Source organism: Trachemys scripta, chromosome 13, assembly GCF_013100865.1.
Source record: "Trachemys scripta elegans isolate TJP31775 chromosome 13, CAS_Tse_1.0, whole genome shotgun sequence".
Lineage (NCBI taxonomy): Eukaryota > Metazoa > Chordata > Testudines > Emydidae > Trachemys > Trachemys scripta.
The window spans coordinates 4,070,035-4,095,816 of NC_048310.1; the positions used below are offsets into that span (position 1 = coordinate 4,070,035).

At 52.6% G+C, this 25,782-nt stretch overlaps 1 protein-coding gene across 2 annotated transcripts in view; it reads right to left on the reverse strand.

Annotated features, from left to right (window-relative positions):
• Positions 1-990: 990 nt before the first annotated feature.
• The window catches only part of TANGO6 (transport and golgi organization 6 homolog), an 85,937-nt gene continuing 61,145 nt past the window's right edge, over positions 991-25,782 (reverse strand). For both annotated transcript variants that reach the window (XM_034788538.1, XM_034788537.1), the window contains 3 exons: positions 17,220-17,371; positions 10,432-10,545; positions 991-1,769 (listed from right to left, as the gene is read on the reverse strand). In XM_034788538.1, coding sequence (XP_034644429.1) covers positions 1,593-1,769; positions 10,432-10,545; positions 17,220-17,371 — 443 coding nt within the window. In that variant the 3' untranslated portion in view covers positions 991-1,592. The remainder of the gene's footprint in view (positions 1,770-10,431; positions 10,546-17,219; positions 17,372-25,782) is intronic.

Sequence of the window (25,782 nt, forward strand, 5' to 3'; positions counted from 1 at the left end):
GCCGAGCTGCCAAGGCTGCTTGTAGGAGGCAGCTCCCCATGCAGCTGCCAGCTCCCCACAGCCCGGCAGCAACCGCCCTCAGCTCTCAGACAGGTCTTCACCCCTGCTGATCCCAAAGCACTTTACAAAGGGAGGGAGATCTCAGCAGGTCACCACTGGAAAGCTGCACCCTCCTGCCAGCAGAGCGCTGACCTGCTCCCTGGGCAGGGTGGGAGAACACAGGCCTTGCCGGTTTGACGCGGCTGGGCCTGTCTGACAGATCATCGCTAGTGCGGTCTGCGTGCTGCATCACATCCGCCCTGCCTGCAGCCCTGGGCCCCCGGAGGTGTCCGACCCCGGGCTGCGTGGACAACTCGAGGGGAAGGAGGGGCTGGATCCTACTTTGTATTTCCCAAGGCACTGGCCAGGTCAATTCCCCTCCCTCCCCTCTGCAAGTGAAACCAAATCCATTTCCTCCGATTTCCCTTCCTTGGGCACATGCAGCGCAAGGCGCTCACTCGGGCTGGGCTGAGCTCTCCAGCGTGGTACGGAGGGCCAGCTTCCCCACGCCAACTTAGTGTCTTTATCCACGGAGAGCAAGAGCATGCTCTGCCGTGCCCCTCCCTCTGCCCACACAGGTTGACTTTACACGGAGTGACATTGACAGAGGTCCTTTATAGCCAGCTCAGAGGGGCCCTGGCATGACAAGGTTGGCCCACAGTTTAGATATCGTTAAAAACAATGTCAAACACACCCCACGCCCGCCAGGCACCCCAGTGGACGGCTCCTGGGGGCTGTTTTGGGATTTTTAAACCCAACCCTGCAGCACAGTGCTAATGCCTGAGAGCCCCCAGTGAAGGTCAAATGCAGGGAGTGGATGAGAGCGGATTTCCAGTCCCTGCGTTTCACCACTCGCCGAGGAGCCAGTCCCACGGGCCTGGAGAGGGGCTGTCGTTTTAATAAGGTCTCTGCATTTTGAGCAGCGAGTCCCCTCAGTCTGAGTACATGGTGTGTGTGGTGTGTGGGAGACTCTGCACTTGGCAGGCCGGTCGAACCCTCTAGGAGGTACCTGTACCAGAGCCACCCCGATGCCACTGCCTCCTCGCTGTGACAGGCCGGTGGTTTCATTGGCAGCTGTCCCGGTAAACATGAACGGACGGCAGAGCAAATGGTGGGGTTTTTCCTGCCCTGCGTTTGGGTTCAGTACAAGTTTGGTTTTGGTGTTGAAAGCGACTCCCTGCACGAGTTCCTGGCATGCTCGGCCCTGTGAGCTGTGCTGGCCCCAAGCAATGCTGCAGTCTGAACGGGCAAGGAGCCCTCACTGTGACTTTCTGAGGTCTTGCAGATTCCACGTAGCCTCATTTCTAGCCGAGGCAGACAGGCCAGAACACACGCTGGCAGGCCCCAAGTCACAGCCTGGGGCAGGAGCCGAATCCTTCAGGGTGTTAACTGCTCTCAGCAAACCGGGAGGCAGAAGGGGACGAGAGACGAGGCCGTGGGACCCAGGAATCCCGGTCTCTCCTGGCTACGGCGCGCTGGTCCAGACAAGCAGGTGCGACTGGGCTGTGGAAGTTGTGCTGGGGGCACTCGACCCTGCTGGCCTCTCTGTCTTGCTACGGCAGGACCACAAGCTTCTTCTCTAGAGTCTGGGGGGGGAACAAGAACTTCCTCATGATGTCATCGAGTTCCTCCAAGGCCAGCTGGGCATGAAGCACTGTGACCTCATCACGGTCAGAAACCACCACTGACTTCAGCAGGCGGTAGAGATCCCGCAGCACGTCCCTGAGAACCTGGGGAGAGACGGACACTCAGCACCTCCACATTCAGAACAGCCAGAAGCCAGTGTCCCCCACTGGGCACAGACCTGTCGCCTTCTGTCCAGCACCCCGGGCTCAGCCCAGTCCCAGGACACTACAGCAAATCACAGCAGTAGGATCACTTGGGCAAATCCCTGCCCCTCCGTGCCTCGGTTTCCCTATCTGCCAGAGAGGGACCATGATACAGCCCCTCCTCCGTAAACCCAGAGCTAAACTGAACTGTGCTCACTCCCCACAACAGATGCTGAGCCGCTGGAGTTCCCCTAAAACAGGCAGGTGGGGGCTTTTCTCCCCTGGGGCAGTTCCTAGCACCTCGGCTCAGGGACAGACGCACGTATAGATTAGCCAAGTTGTCTGGCTGGGTGCGTCCATCCCTTACTAACCCACTTGCCATGTGATGCGCTGCTCCGTGGGAGTGGCGGCTGCAGAAGGCAGCCAGGCTGCCCCCCGGGTCAGAGAGCTGCATGAACATCCAGCCGGGCTGAGGGGGGGACGGGGCCCAGAGAAGGGTGTGAGCACGTTCATGGGGAAGGGATGCACAGAACCAGGCTTTCCCAGCTTTGGAGCAAGAGATTCTAGAGCTCTGGGATTTGGGCAAAGGCCTTTCTGGACGCGCGTATGGGTCAGAAAATCCCAGCTCGCAGTGGCAGGGGTAGATGGAAGTCCAGAGATGCCTGAAAACTCAAAGTCCTTCCCTGCCTTGGTAGTGAGTCTGCTAATGCCTTGGTGACCATGCTTGTCATGGAAAGGGGCTGCCCCCCGGGGTGGCTGACAGCAGCAGTGGGCTCGGCTCACACCCAGGGACACCTTCCTACAGTGCTGTGTGATGCGCAGCACCACATCCACAGTGGCACCAGGCCGCAGGGAGCAGCGCAGGCTCTGGACTGACACACCCAGGTGTAGCTCCAAGGCCGACCGAACTGGTGCCTGCATCTCCCAGCCTGCATCACTGCTTTGTCCAGACCAGCTGGATCCGAATCCCCTGCAGCTGGACAGCCAGATCACAAGGCTCTGGGGTGGGGCCAGAGATGAGGGGTTTGGGGGAGGCTCAGGGCTGGGGGAGGGGAGGGGGTCAGGGCTCTGGGCTGGGGATTAGGGGCTTGGGGGGCTCAGGGCTGGGGCAGGAGATTGGGGTACGGAGGGGGTGAGGGGTTTGGGGGGGTTCAGGGCTGGGGGAGGGAAGGGGGTCAGGGCTCTGGGTGGGGATTAGCAGTTTGGGGGGCTCAGGGCTGGGGCAGGAGATTGGGGTACAGGAGGGGGTCAGGGCTCTGGGCTAAGGATGAGTGGTTTGGGATGCAGGAAGGGGCTTCAAGTTTGGAGGGGGCTTGCCTGCAGGCACCCCTCCCCCAGCTCCTATTGTCCGGGAACCAGCCAATGGGAGCGCAGAGCCGGTGCTCAAGCCAGGGGCAGTGCGCGGAGACCCATGGTGCCCCTGCCTAAGAGCCGGATCTGCTGCTGGCCGCTCCCAGGGTGCAGCGCGATGTTTGAACAGGCAGGGACCAGCCTGCCTTAGCCGGGAAGCACCACTGACAGGACTTTTAACGGCCCGGTCGGTGGTGCTGACCAGAGCCGCTGCGACCCAGTGCCTGACATTCCACGACCCAGAAAACTCCTGCCCTAAATGATCCCCTTCCCCTCCTTGGCTTTTGCACCCTTTGCTTACCTAAAGGTTTTATCCCCTGCGCCCCCTTGTCTTCACTGGGTTATCCGATGGCACAGCAAGGGGTGGGAGAGAACTTGTCAATGGCATCGCTTCTAGCAGGGCCCAAGCAAGGGCAATGTGCAGCGCAATCCCAGCCCGGCTCTGGGAATTCCCAAGAGCAAGAGAACCATTTCCTTTAACACAGGAAAGGCGCCCAAACAAATTCTGTTGCTGGGAACACCAGATAACTGGCAAGGAGAGCGGGGAAGTCCTTGCCCCTGAATAAAAAGGCCATTCCTCAGTCCCTGCATTTACATGAATGCCTCCATGGCAATGCCCACGGCTTTCCGAGACGTAGCCCTGACATGTTTTACCCATGACATAGGCAGCTGTCCACCAGGATCCTGGGCCAAGTTTCCCTTTCCTCAGTCTAACTTCCGAGCAGGGGAATTCCACCCCCCTGGCAGGGGAATCCAGCAATCAACAGGAGAGGCCAAGGAGAGAGAGACAAGGTTGGATGCCTTCCTTGGAGTGAGAGGCTCCATGACCACCTGCAACTTATAAAAACCTCTCCCTCTGGGTGTATCCCTGTAGGTCACCTGCAACTGACACTGCACCGCCCAGCCTGGGTCCCTGGCCACATGGGGCCAGGCCATGAGGGCGGCAGACTTTCTGCACTGCTTGTGGGGAGCCAGCCAGCTGAGAATGTGCTACCGGAAGGGTTCGTTTTACACACAGCCCAGGGCACTGCCGTCTCCAACACAAATGACATGGACCTTCCACCAGCGCCATCTCCCCTTGCTGTGGAGAGGGATGGGCAGGAAGGCCTGACACGGAGGCAGAGTCCCTCATGTTCACAAGATAAGGGAAGAAAGTGTCCTGTGGGGAAGGGAAGAAACAGGCAAGTCCCTGGGTTCTCACCGGAGCCATAGTTATTCATTAAGAGGCTTGAAAGAACCAGACACTTTGAATGGCCCGGCCCAGCCAGGCCCTCCCTTCCCCAGTGCCTAGTGTTTCAGCTGTTGGCTCTGAAGATGAGAGGGAGAGTGTGCCTCTGCCATGCACAGCGAAACAGGTGCCAACAAAATGTACCGAAAGGGGAGACTCTCATTTCTCCCCAGGAATGCAGCTGCCCACGCACAGGCGTCCAGGAGCACAGCTTTGCAGGACCCGGGACCCCTCTCCCCCAGCTACGAAGCTCTAGCGCGGTGTGACTGGGATGCTGGCACAGTTTCCAACAGGTGAGCCCAGCCCAGGGGTCTCTAGGTGCCCTGCAGCTGAAGGAGGAGGAAGCTGTTGTGTAGACCGGGATTCTCCAGGATGCGATACGTTAGAATTCCCAGTACTCCATTCAGTTCATGTCTTATCAAACTGACCCACACATGTGACAGGGCACCTAATCGTCATCCTGAAGACCTGGCCGGGTCCCCCACCACACGCCTGGCTGTGCATGGGGCGGGCACTAATCCGAAGGGCAGCTGGCATCACAAGCCTCTATGAGCGCCACCTACTGCTTTTTTGGGGGAATTTCACCTACTGCACTTTTCATGCCAGACTCGCTCCACCCCCCTTTGCAGCAATAATCCCGCCTCATGCACCTGCTGCAGTCACTGAGCGCAGGATTTCGGGGTGGCTTTCTAAATGTTTGTGTTTTGGAGGGAGGTGGGAAGGGTGAGGCCCTTATGGAAATTTGCTTACGTTGGAATTCTTGGAACCCTCCATTTCACAGATGGGGAAACAGACAGAGACCCCACAGCAAGTCAGGGACAGAAGGGGGATTAGAACTCAGGAGTTCCTGACTCCCGATCCTGTGCTCAGTCCACTAGGCCACATGCCTCCCTAAATTCAGCACGCTACCTCAGTAATTTGTACCCCAGCCACCAACTGACGTTACAGTCATTCAACAGGCATTGCGCTGCACTGGGATGGTAACCAGCAGCTTGTTCAGGTACAGCAACTGCACTGGAATCCTCCTGGTAAATTGCCATATAATAAATTTTATATAGCATGTTGTTCACACAGGAATAAAACCTCACAAGCAGCCAAACATCAGGGAAGAAATGAAGGGACAACACTCCCCCACAGAGAAACTGACATCTGGCTACACTGGGACAGATAACCAGGACTGGACACATCAACTTACCCATGACAAGTGGGAAGCATTCACTGGAATGTGACTGGGCACAGGTAGGGGTGTGTGTGTGTGTAAATCTTCAATTTCTTTAGAAAGTAATATTCCCTTGCAAAAGTTGCTAACTCTAATCCTTGGCTGAGGGAGAGGGAAAAGCCTTGGAAATATGAACTGAATGTAAAGCAATGCAGTGTCAACTTCCTGAGAATGCAGACAGCTCCAGTGCCTCTGCTGCAGCTCACAGCTTTCCCATACTGTAGCAGAAGAGATTAACTCCACGCTGGTCAGTTTCACTGCTGCTATCCAGAATTCTGTAGCCAGCAGTGCAAATAAGAATGTCAGTTTCACTCTGCTGCAGGAGAAAACTACATATGGGCCACAGTAGAAGCAGACGCTGGTACTATTCACTCTCACTGAGAGAGAACCAAAAATGGAGGCTCAGGGAGGGGGAAAGCTATAGAAATCTGTCCCCACTCGCAGATGCTCTTGTGGGGGTGGAGGGACAAAGAGCAGCTCCTTTTCCCTGTAAGCAGCTAGCAAGAGGAGAAATTATCAGACACCTAGTAGGCAGAGGTGGATACAGACAAACCTGCAGTAGGAATGCAAGTAAGCATCCCAGTCAGCCCCAGCTCTCTACCTTCCAGGTTCCAGAGAGAAGCATATTAACCACCCACAGAGCAGATGAATACACAGCCAAAGCACACTGGGAAACTGCCTCTGAGTGACAGGAAGCGGTAAAGCAAATGTAGCTGCTGTAATACAGTTGAGATTGTGATGCTCTCAATCTCTGGTCAATGGTATCAGCCACAGCAAACCTGCCCTAGCTGCTGAGAGCCCCAGGGGCGGTGGTGGTCCATTCCCAGCAAGAACTGCGACAATACTCAATGCTCTGAGAGCCTGCAGCAGTGAGCGCCAGTCCCCGTAGGGCAGCCTGCTGCTGCCACACGCTGTCTTGTGGAGGTGGGGGAAGCAGAAGGTTAGAGCAGACTGTTAGTGGGGAGGAGCAGCAATAGGCAGTGCCCAGGGCAGGGGGGCTGTCTCCATTTGTTTTCTGCCTATCAAGGACCTTGATGACGGTCTTTGAACGTTTCCAGAGGAATAAAATTAACCTGGATGTGAGTCATCCTCATATAAATGTTCTTTTCATTTGTGCACTACAGTGAACCTCTGTCTATATGTGGAGCACTTACTGGGGGAATAGCTCTGCGAAGGAAACAGGCTGGATCAGCCGATAGCCCGTTCTGCAGCCTGTGTCAACACCCGCTCAAAACGGTGTTCAAACAACTTTGGGGTGGGGGGAGCCATAAGACAACAAAAGGCAGGAAGGTGCTGGGCAGCTCAGGCTGCACAGGAAGGTGAATCTAGGACAGTAGCACAGTCTTCACTCAGACAGCCGGAGTCATTCTTCTAGCCTAGGCAACGAGTGCAGCACGTGCGGGGTGTGACGAATGGGGGCTGCACGTGGCTTGGATTGCTGTCCCCCTTCTCTGGGTGTGAGCTACAGGGACCTGCAGGGAGACACCCGCCTAGGAAGCTGCTGCTTGCAAAGGCAGAGCCCCTCCCATCCCCAGCAGCCGCCAAGGAGCAGACTCTGTAGCCAGGCCTCAGATCCGGTCCCGTTGCCCAAGTGCTCTCTGCAGCCAGGAGCCGTCGTGGTTTAGACCCGCTGCTGGGCTGGACCGTGCCGGAGGAGCTGCTGCCACCAGTGCACGTTGTCCAATGTGCTGGTGTAAGAGCAGCAAACAACATGCAGCTTCCCAGCTGGGATCTGCTCTTTGCCACCAAAACATTAATGACGTGGGATTTCTAGTGAACCCAGAGAGACACGGCCCAGATTTGACATATTACCGCATCAGCCTTTACAGTGCTGCGCTGTGTGATACCCCCCCGCCCACGACAGCGCACAGGTCTGGGGTGCTCTGACTGCCCCACAGAGGGCTGCACTGACACCCTGCCTGGGGTACCAGCACTGCACCGGATTCACATGCCATTGGAGTGGTATCTGCTGTCACTCTCTTAAATACAGAAGTGCAGGTGGTGGAAAGTACAGATCCCAGCATGGCAGAAGCTGGGACTGGACAATGGGGATGGATCACTCAAAACTGCCGTGTTCTGTAGATTCCCTCTGAAGCATCAGGCACTAGTCACTGTCAGACAGGATAACGGGCTAGATGGACCATTGGTCGGCCCCAGTATGGCCGACCTTATGTTCTTAATTCTCTGTTTTTCCTTGTGGCGGCCAAAAGAGCCAGCTCTCAGCGCGACAAGGGAGCTGCACTGTAAACTCAGCACGATAAGGGGACTGCACACTGGCCACGCCTCACCTCTGCCCAGGCCAGTTCTGTTGTGTAACACGCCTACTGCCACTCCCACAGGGCTGGCTCACTCAGCAGGACTGAACCATTTCTGGGGGCACGACTCCCACTACTCGCTGTATCGCACTTCGTTAGCAGGTCCCTCTCACACTGATCCCGTGAGCCTCCCCGCAGGGTCCCACATGCAGGAGGGGTACAGAGCAGCTTGGCACTACCCAGCAGGATTTTATGGCTACAAACCCACTACGAGAGAAGAATCCAAGGGGCCCTAGCAGACAGCAAGGAAGGGCAGCAGGGCTCTCTGCTGCACACTGAAGTGCCCAAGAGGATCGTGTGTATGTTATTACAGGGATGGAGCTGGGCTCAGACAGCTCCTGTCTTCACAGAAGCACAGTTCAAAGGGGATAAACTAGCTGAAAGTTCAGCATCCCCAGTGAAGAACCAACCCTGCTCGGACATCTTTGGCGGAGTGGCTGGGTCATTCCACACACAGGCTTTTCTAGCGTGTGATAAAGAGCTGGGCTTTCATCCAGGGAGAGACCGTCACCACCGTCTCTCCCATGGGTGAGGGCTCACTGGCGCTCTGCAGACTCCCCGGCTGGCTGGGACCTCCCCCTGCATGCAGCCTGCTGTAACAGAGAGCCATGCACAGAGAGCAAACCTCAGCCCAGGAAGCAGTGGAGGGATCTGGGGAGCTCCCGTGGCTAGCAAGTGCTGCCCATTCTGGGCAGTGTCTCCCCTTCTCCAGGGGCTGGGCCTGCTCCTGACCCCAGCCAGGGCCTTCAGAAGAAGTAACCAGCGCCGACATGGCTGCTCTGAGGTGGGTGGTTCCGGGTCGGACCTGCTGCCTACACAGGCATTAAGCCATTGTAACATTCAGGCCCTGGGGGCACATGGGATTGGAGTCACACATTAACCCTTTATCAGAGGGGTAGCCGTGTTAGTCTGAATCTGTAAAAAGCAACAGAGGGTCCTGTGGCACCTTTAAGAGTGACAGAAGTATTGGGAGCATAAGCTTTCGTGGGTAAGAACCTCACTTCTTGCATCTGAAGAAGTGAGGTTCTTACCCACGAAAGCTTATGCTCCCAATACTTCTGTCAGTCTTAAAGGTGCCACAGGACCCTCTGTTCCTGTCTAACCCTTTGACACCTCATCCAGAGGTCACACTGCTCCATCTGTCCAGGCAATTTTATGGGGAGAGCCAATGACCTCTTGGCCTAAGAGGGTGACTTTCCCAGTGCACCGCCTGCTTGGACAAATGGGGACCCTGGATCCCCACCGAAGCATTACACGGAGGCTGAATCCAATAGTGTCCACATCTTCTAGTCCCTGAACCACCCCCTATGTGCTGGGCTGCGTGTGGGCTTCTCCAGCTGACAGCCTCCCAGCACCACCTCAGCCACAGCAATGCCAGAGTAAACTTCCCCAGAGGATGAATCTATCCCTGGCAGTGCCGGCCCAGCCCCAAGCGCTGTCACCGTCAACAGGACGGGCTTTTTATAGGCAGTGGACACCAGACGCTGTAACTTTGGCGGCTTTGCTCTCTCCCACTCTCTGCAAACACATGGAAGTGCAGGGCAAAGGAACAGAGCAGCCCGGGGCTAGCAGCATGGCCTGGGTGCTCTCGTAGGTCAGTAATAGCACGATTAGACTGAGTCAGAGATGGGAGTGAAAGCTCTGGCCATGGCAGGACGACAGCCTTTGCTACAGTAATGCAGAGAGGTTGCTCTTCATCTCTCCCAAGGAAGGCAGTCACTGTTGCAGAAGCCCGTGCTACAGCCACTCTGGGGAACGGCCAATACACAGGAGCTGCCGTGAAAGCCAGGAAGCTGGGATCAGTGTTAATGCAGAACATTAACAGTGGGTGCTGGGAAGTGGAGGAAGTCTGGCTTTTAGGGGAATTACAGTTCTCTTAATAGTTCACCACATCCCTGCTGGTGACTCCTGAACAGGTCTGTGCATTAGGAGCCAGGACAGAGGGCTCATGATTTCTAGAACTCCCGGGGATCTCACCGCTGGGGACTGGCGCACACAGACAATAAGAGGAGACACCGTCGTGCACTAATCTTAGAGCTCGGCACAGGAGCTAGGCAGGAATCCCTGCAGGGGAAATGAATTCCTAGCTCACCGTTACGCTTTCATTAGCTTTTGCCTAGACATGGAAGTTTACCTTATGAGTTATTAGGCTCCCAAGAGCCACACCTTGGGTTTTACTGCCTGCAACATCTAGAGGAAATGTTTCTCGTAACCCTTCCCCGTGACTCAACACACACAATCACAGCCTGAACTGCTGCTATCTGGAAATCACGTCAGAGATCCCCAGAGAGTTTAGTAAGTTGCTGTCTGAGAGCACATTATGCTCGCCAGGCTTGGGATGGGTGTAGTGGGCAGGACCCCTGGGTCTGGAGACACTTGGGAGTTTCCTTGCTCTGTGGCAGGAGCCAGTGTGTTGACTGTAGTCTCCAGGGATAATGTGTGAGGGTCAGTCTGCGAAGAGGCTGCGTGGAGGTACCTGTGGCACTGCTGGGAGCAGGGAGGGAGGCTTACCTCAGTCGCTTTCTCACTGAGCCCACGGAGCAGCACCACCACCACATGGACGGCAGCTCTTCGGACTTCAGCCTCGCTGTCTGTCTTAACTACAGCTGTCAAACAGGAGGTCACCTGGCAGGGCGAACCGGGGCGAGAACTTTGTTAGTGTATGCAGTGCCTTTGCCACACTCCATCGTCCCCACCGCAGTGTCGCTGGGCTGGACTGGGCGGGGGTGCAGTCAGGAACCCATCAGTACACCCACACGTGACGTGGAAAAGGTATCAGTGATCGTAACATGCAGATCCACAAAGGCATGGCGTACACACAGCAGGAAAAACACCACAGTAACAGCCCCCAGGGCCTGCCCACCTGCAGCTCCAGAGCGGGCAGGAGAACTTGGGGCAGAAACAAGCCCATGGAAACCAAGGCAGGCCTGGCCCAGCAGGCTAGAGCGCACCCCATGACATGGGTCTTTACAGAAGCTGCAGGCAAAGGGGGCTGTGTCAGGAGTGGAAAGAAGGGAAGCCCCATGTTATGCTGCTCTCCTGCCTTTTCTGCCAGCTGAGGTATGGGGCTGCTCATTCAGCGTTCCCTGCTGATGTGGGAGATGATGTCCCATTGCCTGCGATTCCAGGGGATGGGACCGGGGGAAATCCTCTTGACAATTTCAGAAGACCTCTGGCCTCTCAAGCTGGCTCCCTACATTTTCAAACCCAGGTGCCTAAAGTTAGAATCCTAAATAAAAGTGACGAATTCTCAAAGGTGCTGAGCTCCTGAGACTTCAGTGAGAGCCGGGTCATTTAGCACTTTTACATAGGTCAATTTGTGGCCTAAATGTGGATTTGGGCACCTAACTTTAGGCAGATTTGATTAAATGTGCAGATGCCTCTAGGCTCCCCATGGATTGGGAGGGGCTTTGCTCCTGTGTTGTCAGGGCAACGGGGGCTGCAAAGCTGAGCTAGGACCCAGGAAAGCAGCAAAGACTGAGTGACGAGAAAGCTGTTGTATAACAAAGGATTCTAAGCATGGCCCAGTCACGTAGTCCCGCTCCTTAGAAGGGTTGAGAAGGAATGCTACTTGCCTAGGCATTTATTAGGTACCTCATGGCCTCTGAATTGCTCACTGGCACAAGACTGATTTGGTTCATCTATTCCCTTGTTTGGGCATTGGCATCCATGATGTCTGCATATCTCTGGGCCAATGGATGGTACTGCCATTCCCTCCCCTAGGAGGCGGCGCTCTCAGCAGCGGTGCCAGATATCGTGGGTCGTAGGTAAACACTGGGTATTTTATTATTAAAACCCCTGTCGGACACTGCAGATGATTATGACCCAGAACGGGTCCCGAAGAGCCTGTAATACAGACTGACCAGCCCAAAGGGCGTGTCGCTGGTATCACGTAGGTGAAATGGGGGGCACAAATTGCTTGAGTGAGACTTCCTGGAACAGATACATCTAAAAACCTGTGAGCAGAAACTGTTGCCCAAAAGGAAAGTGCCTCATGCAGAGAGCCTGGGCAGGCCTGGACCACTCCTTTAGAGAGGAGTGAATCTCCAACTGGAGGAGAGACACTTCACTGGCACAGGGATTCGCTGTGCAGACTGCGTGTTGCTCTGCTGTTAAGCAGGCAGGCAGAGTTGAAAGAGCCTAATTAGATAATCAGGAACAGCAGGGAGAGTTCGCACAGCTAGCATGTTCCTGAAATAGCTGACACGCGGTGCACTGGCATCTTGTCAAATGCTGTCACTACCAGATCGATGCGTGAGCAGAAGCAGGAGGGAAATATTCATGACATCTTTCTGACGGTCTTGCAGAAAGGCGTGCTTGCCGGCTGCTTGCATGCACTCTGCTTTGGCATGGCTGCTGACCTCATGGCTTCTAGCCACACCAATGCATCTGCTTGCCTCGGACGCTAGCCGGTCCCCCAGAAACGTATGGGCTAAGAAGGGTTTCTCAGAGCAGCCTGTGAACAAGTGGTGGGAAAACTGTCTCAGCAGTTCACAGGCACAGGTGGACCAGCAGAGAGCTGAACAGCAAAGTCCTACAAATCCCATCCCAGTTCATGACCCGGTGTGTCTCAATAACCCCGCTAGGTGTGCTCTCGTTTCGAATCATGCCTGGGAGCATGACCTGCCTTCCTCCTCACATGTGCTGCAATAGTTCCTGGGAGATTTTAACCCACCTGCCTCCCGCTTTGGGGCAGAGACAGACCCAAATCCCCAACATCCAGTGCACACTGCACCTGTGGCTAAAGCTGTTCTCCTCCAGTAGATCCCAGCTTTGCAAAGCACGACCTGACATTAACAGACATGCTTCACTTTCCGTGGCTGGTTGGCGCCATTTCCAAACAGAATGGAAAAAGAGCATCAGCAATTTGTTCAAGGACAGTGCCTAGTCCCCTCGCGCCCTGGAGAGTGCATCTCACAGAGGGGCTGGCTGCTGCAATGCCTGCTGCAGAGCCAGACGGGACTTACACAGCAGCAGCAGAGGGACTGCACCAGACCTGTCCACATACTTCTTCAGGCCAGAGACTAAGGGCTCAGGGAAGAATGGAGCTGGAGCCAGGGCTTAAAGTGATCTGGAAGCACCCACAACAGGCCTGCGCTAGTCTCACACAATTGTAGGGCTCTGACAGCTTGTTTCAGGCACATTCATAGTGCCCACTCACTCACCAGCGAGTGGGTCACCTTCGGGGGCAGGGTGGGGGGCTGTGACCCTGCAGGACTCAGCCCTAGTGCAATCTCTGGACGGAGCTCCTCAGCCCTTCAATCCTTGGACCACCTTGAACACAGAACGACTGGAGCTCTACCTGAACAGTAACAAGATCCCCCCCGGCTTCCCAGCCCAGGGACTATCTGCCCCAGTGATTCTTCTGAAGCTGACGGGGAGATGGGAGCCTGCTGCCTAGCACTGTGTGGGAAGGCACAGCCCAGGTTTAAGCCAACACGGTGTTCATATGGGACCATCGAGCTCACAGGGTGTATTTCTACAGAAACCCTGGAAAAGCAGCTTCTACGAGCACTGTGGGAATGCCCCGGCCCCCAGCCTAAACTTGGTGTCTCCGCACTGCTCCCAGCCCTTACGCTTACATCCAGAATTCACGCAGGCTGGCACCAACCCAGCCAATCCCCAGGAAGAGCCCGTGCTGGAAAGCAACTCACGAGCAGAGGGGATTGTAGAGAGCCTCCCGCATCTGCAGCAGTGCTTCTCCCTTCTCTGCAGCACTTCCACCTGCCTTCGGGTCTGAAAAGGGATCAGACCAACTGGGCAGGGAACAGAGGTGACCTGCTTGTCCTCTGGCATGTGCTCACACCTCTGCCTGCCTCAGCCACATCCTTCTGCTCACTCAGCGGGGATGGTGCTGATCTCCGCATGCCTGATGTCTATCGCTTTTAAACTCATTAACAGTCTACTCATTCAAAGGAGCATTACCGCAGGCCCCATCTCTGCTCTGTAAACCCGGCGCTGCCTAGTGACTGCGCTGACACGTCTCCGTGGAAACCTACAGCGCGTGCCACTGACCGTGTGGGGCTGACAGTGCCCTGCCAGGTGGGCTCATTCATCAGCATTTCCACAGCACTCGTCGCCATAGTACCGGAGCGGCTCACAATGATACGGCCCCTCCCTGCTCCTGGGTGGTGGTTCTAAATCACATTCATTTCTGTCAGCCCAACACAATGCCTTGGGAGAAGAGGCCCTGAAGACTGCAGTGCACTATTCCAGGCACCTCAGCTTCTGAGTAGGTAAAGCAGTATCAGCACCTAGTATAGGCCACGAGGAGGAGAGATTCCTAGTTCTCAGCACCCTGGGAGACTACAGCTCAGTTCAGTATCATCCCGGACACAGGCCACAGGACTGGGAGTGTCCCTGCTTCGCACTGGATGGCGCAGAGGCAGGTGCCCTGGCCTTTAATATGGAGATGCTGGATGCAAAGAATGTGTGTGAAGGGGAGGAGAGGCTGGAGCATGGCACGGGCTTGATGGGCAACACTTCCCTTTCAGCAAAGGCACCAGGGAGCTTCGTTTTTATGCAAATGAGGTTGATCCCTGGGATCCCGGCTGGTTGCCAGGCCCACCCTCACTATCTCTCTGGGCAGGCCGTGGCGTCACTGGGCTGCCAAACACGCCTGAGCCCTGTGGTCAGAGAGGGCACCTCATGGACACTGCTGAGCAGGCAACGGAACTGCTACAGAGCTGCACCCAATGTCCTCATCTCTTGTCCACGGAGCTAGTCACGGGGCTCTAAGCTGCAGGAACATGGCTCTATTATTTATATTACCATAGTGCCTTGGGGCCCAGTCATGGAGAAAGGACCCATGGTGCTAGGCACTGTACAAACACATGGTCCCTGCCCCAAAGAGCTTACAGTCTCTAGTGTAGCAGTTCCCAAACCAGGGAGGGGGAAAGGAGTATACCGCTGTCTGGTCACATGGGGCTGGCTCTTCTACTCCAATCTAATAAAGACTAGCAGCTGGATACAGTGAGAAACACACGAGCAAAATATTTAATGTTATTTTCATGTACGTGACTAATCCAGTTACCACAGAGGTGTGTGAGCACAACTGGAAGGGCGGTGAGGGCTGGTGACGGCAAATGGGAAGGGAAGGAAACACACAGCTCCCCCGATCCTCGTGTGCAAAGGGTGCTAACGTGGAATGACATTTGCCAGTTCACTACTTGACCTGTGTGAAAGTGTTCTCCACACCTGCCTACAGAGAGGCCATTGTTGGTTTGTTTGTTCCTAAACAATTAAAGCCCTGGACCATGCACACACCTGGGCGGCACGTGCCTTCCCGAGAAAGGAGTGATGTGTGGGAAGGGAACAGCTCTGGGAATGGCCTGTTTGCAGACACACTGGCTGTACAAGCACAGTCTTCTGGGCCTCGGCAGCGGTCATGGCTGAGTGAGCGACACGGTGTTCCTGGGTTTAGTGCCAGAGTAGCAGTTCACTGCCTCCAACACACCAAACAGTTACAATCAGCCAGGGAAAAACGAGAAACTCACCTCTGGCCCTGAAAAAACTTCAAGGGAGAACAGCAGCTGGGGAAACTCCACCTTTGTTGTGCCTCTGATATAAACGCACCTTGCCTAAAGCCTTTCATCAAAGTGCACAGACTGCAGCACCCCAGCCACTAGGATCAAACTGGCACTGAATTCTCCTCTTTTGCAGCAACGAAAAGCATAATGAGATGCTATTAACTGGGAGGAGGTGCCTGTAGCAGGTACAAAATATGCTTTAAGGTCTTATACTACAGTGCAATTATTAGAGGCAGGGCTGGTAGTCTGACACTTCCCATTATAAGACCCTGTTTTCAGTTGCCAAACTAACTATTTGGGCTGAAATTTTCCATGCCAGGGTCTGCCTCAGACTGAATTAAAGTACCAACAAAAATGGTTCAGCTGATTCAGAGAACAAGATTAGGGAAAAATACATTGTTTTGCCCATGTTTAAAATATTCTTTCCGCTGTTTAATTGAGAAGCTATATTGTCTCCACGTCTGACAACAAGGGCTTGAAACAGGGCAGGGATGGTGGCTTCACCCAGTGTCAGAGCTGGGCACGCTGCTGTTCCTGTGAAACGCCGCCCAGATTTGGTAAAGTGACAGGCCACTGGAAATACTCAGTTTGCACATGCTCTGAAGGGACAAATTCTCTGAAGATTCTGTCTGCACTGAGCATGCTCCAGTTCAGGGCCACAGAGGCTGAACAGGACTTTCCCGGTAACTGTTGTTCCCAGCTGCCGGGGAGCACTGTGGTGCTGGGTACCAGACTGACAGGGAGACTCTCTCCTGTGTTTCCAATGATCCACCTGCCAGGCAGGCTGGAGGAGGAAGCTGCCTGACTTGAATGCAGAGGGAACAAGAGCTGAACATGTGAGAGGGGCAGCAGAGGGGCAAGACTGGGAACTGGGGAGTGGGAAAACAGGTGAGTGGAAGACTGAGATTAGACAAGGAATCTAGGGGCAGGGATGACTAGGACTGGCTAGGCAAGGAATCGCGGGGGGGGGGAGGGAGAGACGAGACTGAGGTGAAGAGTCAAGGAAGAGTGACTGGGTGCTGTGGGGGAGACACTGGGGACCAGGAGAAGGGGAAAGGGGTAGGGAGAAAACAGAAATTAGACACAGTGTCAGGGGTGGGAGGCTGGGATGAGGCGCCAAGGGAGGGAGACTGGGAACTGGGACTCCGAGGGTGAGCTGTATTCTGTATTCAGAACCGGACTTGAACAGCATGCAGTAAATAGGACCTGGAGTCACACACCAGACAATGAGGATAAAACAATCTCGAATAGCTGCTCATTCAGCATGAACCATCTATCCTGTGCACTGAATGAGGCAGGGTCCCATGGAAACACCAGCATGGGGTCACCTAATTAAAGACTACGTTATAATGCATACATACAAGGGGGCCAAATCAAGGTTATAGGCAACCTTGATTCTGGCATTTCTTAACCTGAGTGCTTGACTCTGCAACCTTTACATTCTTTTGCATGTATAATATATAAACAGACAGAAATGGGAGCTCCCGAAGACCTGCATTCAAAGGACATACTGCTCTCAGGGTATAAATAGGCCTCCTCATTCCCATCTCAGCCAGCACGAACTGTTTCTAAGACTAGGAACCTAAAAACACACCTGCAAGATATGCAGCAGCCCTAGGAAGGCTCCTCCTCCACCGATCCCAGGCCTCCACTCTGTGGGAGAGGGGTCGGCAGGAAGGCACCTGTCCCGGTGTCATTAAGGCTGCTCTCCAGTGGCAACAGATACAGCTAACGTGTCTATTATATAGGGGAGATGAACAGTGTCGATACCTCCTGAACAACGGAGCCCAGCTGGAAGTGAAGTCTCTGACACAGCTCCCCCAAGTTGGACAGACTGCTAGCCCTCAGGGTGCTATCCGGGTCTCTTGCTCCTCTCAGGAAGGCATGAATCAGAGGAGCTCTGTACTGGCAGCTCATGTCCCCTGCAGGAGAGAGAAGAAGAAAGCGCAGGTTTCAGGCGATTTGACAGGTTTCAAAAGCAAATAGTTTAAAGGCCAGGAGATGCTTCCACTAGTGGGAAGGACTTTTCAGAACTCCTTTCCCGCTATGTTGAGCCCATTCCTGGTGCAGTATTGAAAAGCCCTTGCTCCAGTTCAGTCTTTTTAGCTGCTGGCATTAGCTATTAGTGGGTCTAATAGTTTTAACCCCTTTGTGACTGTTGAAGCATGGCTGTGTTCCTGTGCCATGCTTTCCTAGAGTGCCAGGAGGTAGCTCTTAAATAGTTTCTTTCCTAGATAATGCAGGTGAGCCGGCGATCACTCGTGTTCCCACTGGCAGCACACCACTGGGAGGTCTCAGACGGGGGCTCTGCAGACCTAGTCCCTAGAGTGGATCAGCCGCATTCTGTGTAATCTGAAGCAGAGACCCGCGTCTGGGGCTTTCACTCTGCAGCGCGTGTTCTCAGCCAGTGCCATTTCCGGTACCGGCTGAGGGCCGACTCCATCAGGAGACGCTTCAAACGATAGTCCTGGGTCTAAAGCGCCTGCAAATTGAGCACTTGTCTGTCTGATGACCTTCTCCCAGGCACTTAAGACAAGCAGCGTCGCCTCTGGGCATAGGTTTCGCACACCTCTCACATGACTTAAACCCCTGCGACAGAGGCCTGCCCCGGTGTCTGGGGAAAACGACTCCCCAAACTAAGCGTAGCTAACTATGAAACTACAAACTACTGTAACTATAACTCTGTGAAACTATTTACACCTAGGAAAAGGGGAACCACTAGGTAGGTACTTGTGAATGCAAGAGCCTGAGCTGCTCCAACGATCGTCACGGGCAGTACGAAGGAACTGAGCAGGTGGCGGGTTGGCAGGGACCTACAGACACTGCCATGAAGGCGCCACTCCAGGGGGCTCCGCAGCTGACCCGATGGGTACCGCTAGGGGAAAAGCCTTCCGACGATCGTGCAAGCGGCGTGCGCACACCTATTGGAATGTGCATGAGCAATCACTCGAAGAAGAATGAATGGTTCAGAGTGGGCAAAGTGGGCACTGTTGTCTAGTCCTTCATACTACGAGGGCAAGGGGACGCACACAGCTGAAACACACCAAAATTTAAAGCTGATAAAAAGGGTTTTTTTAATAAAAAATGTGCCAAGCACAGTTATCGTGCAGGACTAGCTGCCACAAGATACCACAGGCTCAGCAGGCACACGAAGATTTAACATTTCTATGAAGAACAAGAAGAACATCCACTATTACAGTAGGCAGGATAAACCCGGGCTTTGCTGCCAGACATAAGCCAGCCACATTCTCCATAAGCCCACACGTTCTCCAGTTCTGAACAGCAGATGGCTTGTACCAAGGACTGGCTTCTGTAACAGAGGACCAGAGGTGGGGTGTTCGCAAGAGCGCTTCTCAATGCATTTCCAAGTCATTCTTAACTTCACCTCTCTTTGGAGAGAAAGTGATTCCCTCCCAGTTCAGACAGCAGCGCAGAACACACAGCGTTCTTGTGACATTGCACCCCAGAATGCTTTATAGAAATATGCTTATGAGTATAAATCTGACATAACTGGAATATGTTTTATGCTAGACATGCCATGTAACAGATCTTTGCAAAGGTTATGATCTACTGAATATATTCATCCTATTTGTAGGCATGTATCATTTTTATATCTGAAGTTATGAGCGTTGGCTCTATGCTTGTATTTAAAGTGTTTGCTGTAGGAAGCACATAAGGCAGATTTGGTCAACAAAGTGTGAAGGGGTTATTCAAGTAATTGGGAGTACTTAACTAGCAATGGACTTTGGGAGACGCCAATCCACATCTGAGCTTTCTTGGGAATGTTCAAACTAACATGTAAACAATGGCGTTGGCCTGCAAAAAGCGGAATCATTCATCGACATGAGACTTGCCCAGGTGGCTACAGACTCCATCTCGTTACTGTGATTTTGCACAAGAGAACAAAGGGGTTTCCGCCCACAAGAGAAAGAATATAAAAGGCCCCGGAAACCCCTCCATTTTGTCTTCAGCTGGCTCAAAGATAGCCTCTCCACCCCAAAGAGATGCTTGAAAGAAGCTGGGACATAGGACAGTAACTATGAGAGTGTGAGTGATTGCTGGACCCAGACTAGGAAGGAGTCTAGTCTGTGAAAGAAGCTTATTGGAACATCTCTGAGGGTGAGATTTACCTGCATTTAGTTTCCTACTGTATTTAGGCTTAGACTTGCGTGTTTTTGTTTTATTTTGTTTGGTAATTTACTTTGTTCTGTCTGTTACTACTTGGACCCACTTACATCTTACTTTTTATATTTAATAAAATCACTTTTTGCTTATTAATTAACCCAGAGCAATTAATTCCTGGGGGAGCAAACAGCTGTGCATCTCTCTCTATCAGTGTTATAGAGGGCGAACAATTTATGAGTTTACCCTGTATAAGCTTTATACAGAGTAAAATGGATTTATTTGGGGGTTTGGATACCAATGGGAACTGGGTGTTTAGGTGCTAGAGACAGGAGCACTTTCTAAGCCATATTCAGTTAAGTCTTTGGGGGACATGGTTCAGACCTGGGTCTGTGTTTGCAGCAGGCTAGCATGTCTGGCTCAACAAGACAGGATACTGAAGTCCCAAGCTGCCAGGGAAAACAGACACAGAGATAGTCTCAGCACATCAGGTGGCAGTCCCAAGGGGGTCTCTGTGATCCAACCCGTCACAGTTGTATCAAGGTCACACAGCCTGGACTGCTCACTGGTATCCTCCAATTCTAAACAGACAGACTTCAGCCAGTTACGAGTAGGGTTAACACCACTGCAGAGTTCTGGGAACACCATAAACTAAAGCAATTGTGCCCTCGCACTACATGGTTGCCCACCTGTAACATTTTCTCTGTCCATTACATTTTCAAACAAGCCCCTTCGTGCTTCCTCATTCTACCTCTCACATTTTGGAGGAGCTCCCTGGAAACATTGCAAAGCTACTTCATGATCCCCCTACAAATCACCCCTTAAAACTCTCCTTTGCCTGCACATCTACAAACACTTGACAATGGGTCGGCTGCTGGATGTGCTGAGACGACACTGGTCATGCTGATCAGCACTGCCTCCATGTACTTCCCTGACTCTGTCTCCATCTGTTTCTCTTGTCTTATACTTAGGACTGTCAGCTCTTTGTTTTGTGTCTGTACAGCGCCTAGCACAAAGGGGTCTTGGTCCAGGACCGGGGTCCCTAGGCACTACGCTAATACAAATAATAAATAAAAGAATGCTATGTTCTTTGTTCTGGAATTCACACACTGTACCATGCAGCAAAGATGTCGATACCCCTGGAGGTAACCGTGTAGGGTTTTCTCTGCACTGGTCAGCAATGGTAGGCTGGCATTGCCCTGGCCTTGCACTGAAAGGCCCATGCCATTGAGGGAAAGCGAATTACTATGGCTCTCTCTTGCTAAAGCCAGTGACAACACCAGCCGGTTGGTGGATTAGTTACTGAATGAACAGAGCAGCTTCCCCTCCCCCTGCAGAGCAGGGCGGATAATCCCTGACTAACCAGAGGAAATGTCTCCCCTGACATAGCTGTGGCAGATTTAAAGTGCCTGTGATGAAAACTCACTGCAATGATGTAAATCCTTCAGGAAACTTCAGAGAGGGAAGGGAAGAGCTTTTTCCCCCACTTGCCCCATCCGAAATGGGGCTTGTTGATAAGCAGGGTGCAGCCACAGTGATTCAAAGTGACACACACACACACACCAGCATCAGGTTACACAGATTCTGTTCGCTTTTCTAGTACTTTCAGCCAGCTAACAGATCTCAACTTGCCTTGAACTATCTGCTGCCAGGCGCCAGAAGCAAAAATGCTACTTTATAATAAGGCTGAGACAAGGAGCTAAAGGTGGTGCAAACAAGAACTCATTGGATGGGAAGTGTGTGCACCACACGGTCTGAGGCAGTGGCAACTGTCACTTACAACAGCCCTGACCTCGGATAGAAAAGTAGCCTAGCGCTGCATCTCCTGTAGAGTCCAGCACCACAGAAGATTTTTCAACCAAGCAGTGAGATGCGCCTGCTACCCAAGATGAGAATTCATCCCTAACCGAGCAGAATATAGTGCAAACGGTTTCTCCTCCGAGTCAGCTGAGTCTGTCCCATAATTGACACCAGCTGGGTCACAGCAGGAGGGAGAAGGGGAGAAGTCACCATTTAATTTGTCTATGCTGCATGTGGATCCACAAGATTTCCACCTCCACCGCCGCCAAGCCAAACAAGGGAGTGTGCAGTACGGTACAGAATGAATGGCACGGTCCCTGGAAATAAACCCAGATTTCCACAGTCACCAACTGACTGCGTTTCCCGACTGACCCTTCTGTCGGGGCGGGGCTGGCCCGGCCAGCCAATTACTGAGGAACAATTCATCAGAGTCTCTGCTGCTGTAGAAATCTGGTTGATTGTCTCACACTCTGGGGCTTTTATGCCAGAAATGTACCCTCCCTCTGCACCGGTCAGCGCTGGCTAATTTGTCATTGCGACTACCAGCACCACCGGGAGGGGATGGTTTAAATTGTTTATTCCTTTTGATAAGTTTGCATCATTGTCCTACTAATTGTGAGTGATTTTCTGGTACTGTCGTCATCTAGTGAGTGGCCAGTTGTTGGTTGGACAGGGCCACCGGGAGGTGCCCAACAGTACTCTGCGGGAGCGCCATGATTAGCCGAGAGGATCACAACCGTGAGCCCTGGAGCCATGGTTACTGCAGCAGCAGCAGAGACAGAGGTAATCTATTTGTAACCAATTACAGCCATAAATTCAGGGTATAATATCCTGCTGAAGGCAACGATCAACTGATTGGACTTTTCTTCTGTATTGAGGCTCCCGTTCCAGCCCAGAGTGCTACAGTTTAACCTGCCATGAAAATCGTTTTCCATTGTCTTGAGGGCAAATGGGAAAGAATGATGTGTCCTCTCGTTCCTCTGGAGCTGCTGGGAGGCTGAGAACTGGCTCACTGGCTGCCTCCGCACTGTGCATGTACTACCAGTGTTAAACCCCCTTCATGCTGAAGCAAGCTCTCGGTCTTGATGGGACATGTGAGTGCAGCATCACTGGATGGGCAGGCCGCATACATTTCTACTGTCCTCCCATAGTTCTGCTTTCCTGGTTTGCGCACACGCAGCACCGAAATCCATATTTCTCAGTGTCCCATGCACTTTGGAGAACATTAGGCCATTACTGTTCTTATCTGAGAGAGTTCAGATCCCTGGTCACCTGGATAGGCACAGCCTGAGCAGGGGTAGCACAAGCTTCCCACCAGTTGCTCCCCAGACCTACTCTTAGATCTCAAATCTGAACAGAAAGACCTCAACTAGGGGCAAGAAAGATTCAGTCTTCATGGCTCGTCAGTGCTTGGCTTCTCTGCCAAGGGTGACAATTAATGTCATTTGTAATGTGAGCACTTGTGCACTGAGACCAACCACTGGCTACCAGCTGGTAACAACTTTTGCTCCCGACCAGCCAGCTAAGGGTATTCCGTTCAGCACTGCAGTGACACACCCCATTAAGGCAGACAGACCATGCCGAGTATTTCAAAGTCACAGGAACCCAACATGCACCCATGGCTGCACTGCTGGAAGGGACAGTTTATGCCACCAGCTGCGCAAGAGCCCCATGGAGGCAACTGCAAATCAGTTTTCACCCTGTTTAACAAACAACAGCCCCAGTCCACGCCATTTGCTTCAGATTAGCAACCACGTGGGAAGAGTCAGACACTACTGTGGTGGGCACAGCATAACTCTATTAAATGGAGTTAATAGCCTTTGGCTAAGCCAAAGTTCTACTTCTGAAGGGATCGTTACAACACAGGAAATGCCCTTTGCCAGGGATGTTCCTGCTATAAAAATCATCACGGAAAGAATTCACGTGTATTTATTTGTGTTGAGAGAGGTTGGGTGTAGTCTCAAGCGGCCTGTCCATTTCTATTGGATCAGCACCACATACATTAGCTTGGTTACATTAGATGCTTCAAATCAGTATTAGGGAAAAGAGATGTTAACACAAAAATGTTACCGGCATTTGGATTTCATATTAAAATACAAAATTCTTCTAATGGCTAATATTAGTTCTTGTACAGACTGGCAAACTCCACTCAGCTACAGTCATTTGATGTGATCAGAGCCATGCAAGTACCCTTCCCTCTACTCCACAGGAGACCAGGGCCGATTGTGCTGTAGGATTGTCTCCCTGGAGGAGATGGAGGAGTTCCAATTCATGGCAAAGTTGAGAAAAAAAGATTGAGATAAAAAGGTGGGTTTGAAATGCTGGATAAACTCTTCAGAGTGTTGCAATACGCACAATTTAAAGACATATCGTTTAATTTAATTTGGTCTATAAATACTCAAGCTAGTCAGCACATGCCAAAGAGTAAATGTCCCAGGGACTGTAGCGGTAAAGGAGCGTAGTCTGGAAGAGACGGCTGAGAGCCTGGTGACATCACAGCTTGCCCTCCAACCCCCAATCTCAGTAGCCCCTGTGGTGCTCTCCTTGCAGTGACACACGATGGCTGAGGCACCCACGTGCCAGTCACAACAGAGCCCTGTTCTGCCCAGGCTCAACAAGGGGCATTGCATCTTCTACCCAGGACGAAGGGCTGCGGTCTAATGCCAAGGAGCCGATCCCTCCTATGTGGCAGGTCCCCGACGGACGGCAGAGACAGTCACCTATGAATCCCAGCCAAACAACTGAAGTCAGAGTGGAGGTTGCAGAGAACTACTGACCACTTTAAAACATTAGAGCATAATAATGCTAACGAGGCAAAAGTCAAGACGACCGACCATACTGAGGGTTTGTGTACGCTACAAATGGTTGACAGATTATGCTGGCAAAGCCCCCAAGTGTAGACACAGCACACGCCCACAGAGGGAGTTTTCTGTCAGCATATCACCACCACCTCCCCCAAAGTGAGACGGAAGCACTCTTCTGCCAGCCTAGTTGCGTCTCCTCTCTGGGGGTTCTGACGGCATAGCTACGTCAGGTAGGAGTGTGGGTTTTCACACAGCTGCGCTGACAAAACGTTGTAGAGTAGACCTGGTCTGAGAGTTCAGAAACGCCGACCATCAGAGTCAGGGAATACTCAGCTCCGATTCCAAGGCAAACCTTGGCTCTGTCTAGCTTTGGGATTTAAGGTGCCTGACCTCATATCCTGAGCGTCCCTCACTGAATTTTCAAGTATGGACCACAGGCCCCACCCCCCTTTTCCCAGACAAAGCTCTCCATAACTGGCTTGTAAACTGCAAACCCGTCTCGTAAGAGGCTAGAGACAAGACCGTCCCAGGGCCTTGGAATATGTGTCAGAGACCACAACATCACACATCCCCCTGTACATATCATCCACGCAAGCCCCTACTCCCCAGCTATTTCTCCATTATTGGCCAAATACCTGATTCTGCCCCCATTCCACCTCCTAAAATTGGTCAGGCCTCTATATGAGAGATACTTGCTACAGCCTCAGTCCAGAGAGTAGGCTGAATACAGGAAAAGACTCAGCCTCCCCATCATGCCCTGCCAAGATGGGCCTGGGTGCCTCCTCTACTCAAGAAAGGCTGGAAGAGTGAGTGCACGCTGTTACTGGACAGCTGCTGGGATCCAAGGAATTCATGTCATGTGGCCACTAGTGGGCTCTTGCAATCAGTAAGAGGAGGATAAAGAAGAGACGAGAGGGCAGAGCCAAAGCTGGGGTGGGAACCCGCACTTCCATATTCTTAGCATCGCTGAACACCAAGCATGACATTCAGATCTCCTGACTTTCCAGTCTGGCTTGGTAACTGAAAAGCTCAGGGAATAGTTTAATAGTTTAATGAATGGTCTATTTACACAGCCAGCCCTACATTTTGTCTTGGGATTTTATGTTTTTAAATTCAGCCTCTTGCTTCGTGTTCTCTCAAATCCAGAGCAGGGCAAGGGCCATCAAGCCAAACCAGCTCCCTTGCTTTGGGGAGGAGGAGGAGAGAACTGCAACTGTTTTTTTTGTTTTTTTAAGGAGAAAAATTAGCAATGAGCAGGATAAAGCATTGACACACTGCAGTGTAATTATGTGATTATCTTTAAAGAAAGGGCCCTTTGCCAGTTGCAGCTCGTGTCTATGAGCCAAGAGAATTTTCCTGCTGTTGGTGGTTTTTGGAGAAGGTTTAGGATAGCAGTGTAAAGGAATCCAACCTGCAAGAGGTGTAATTCTACCTCGGAAAACAAAAAGCCCTTCAAATCACGACACGGCTGAGTGGGAAGGTGAGAGTTAAACATTCTAAATGCCGCAAACCGTCCACAGAGACCACACAGCAAGGGGGAGTTTCTGTCAGTGAAAAGATAGTGATGGACTGGTCTACACACCTCCCCCAACCACACTGAAGGGGAT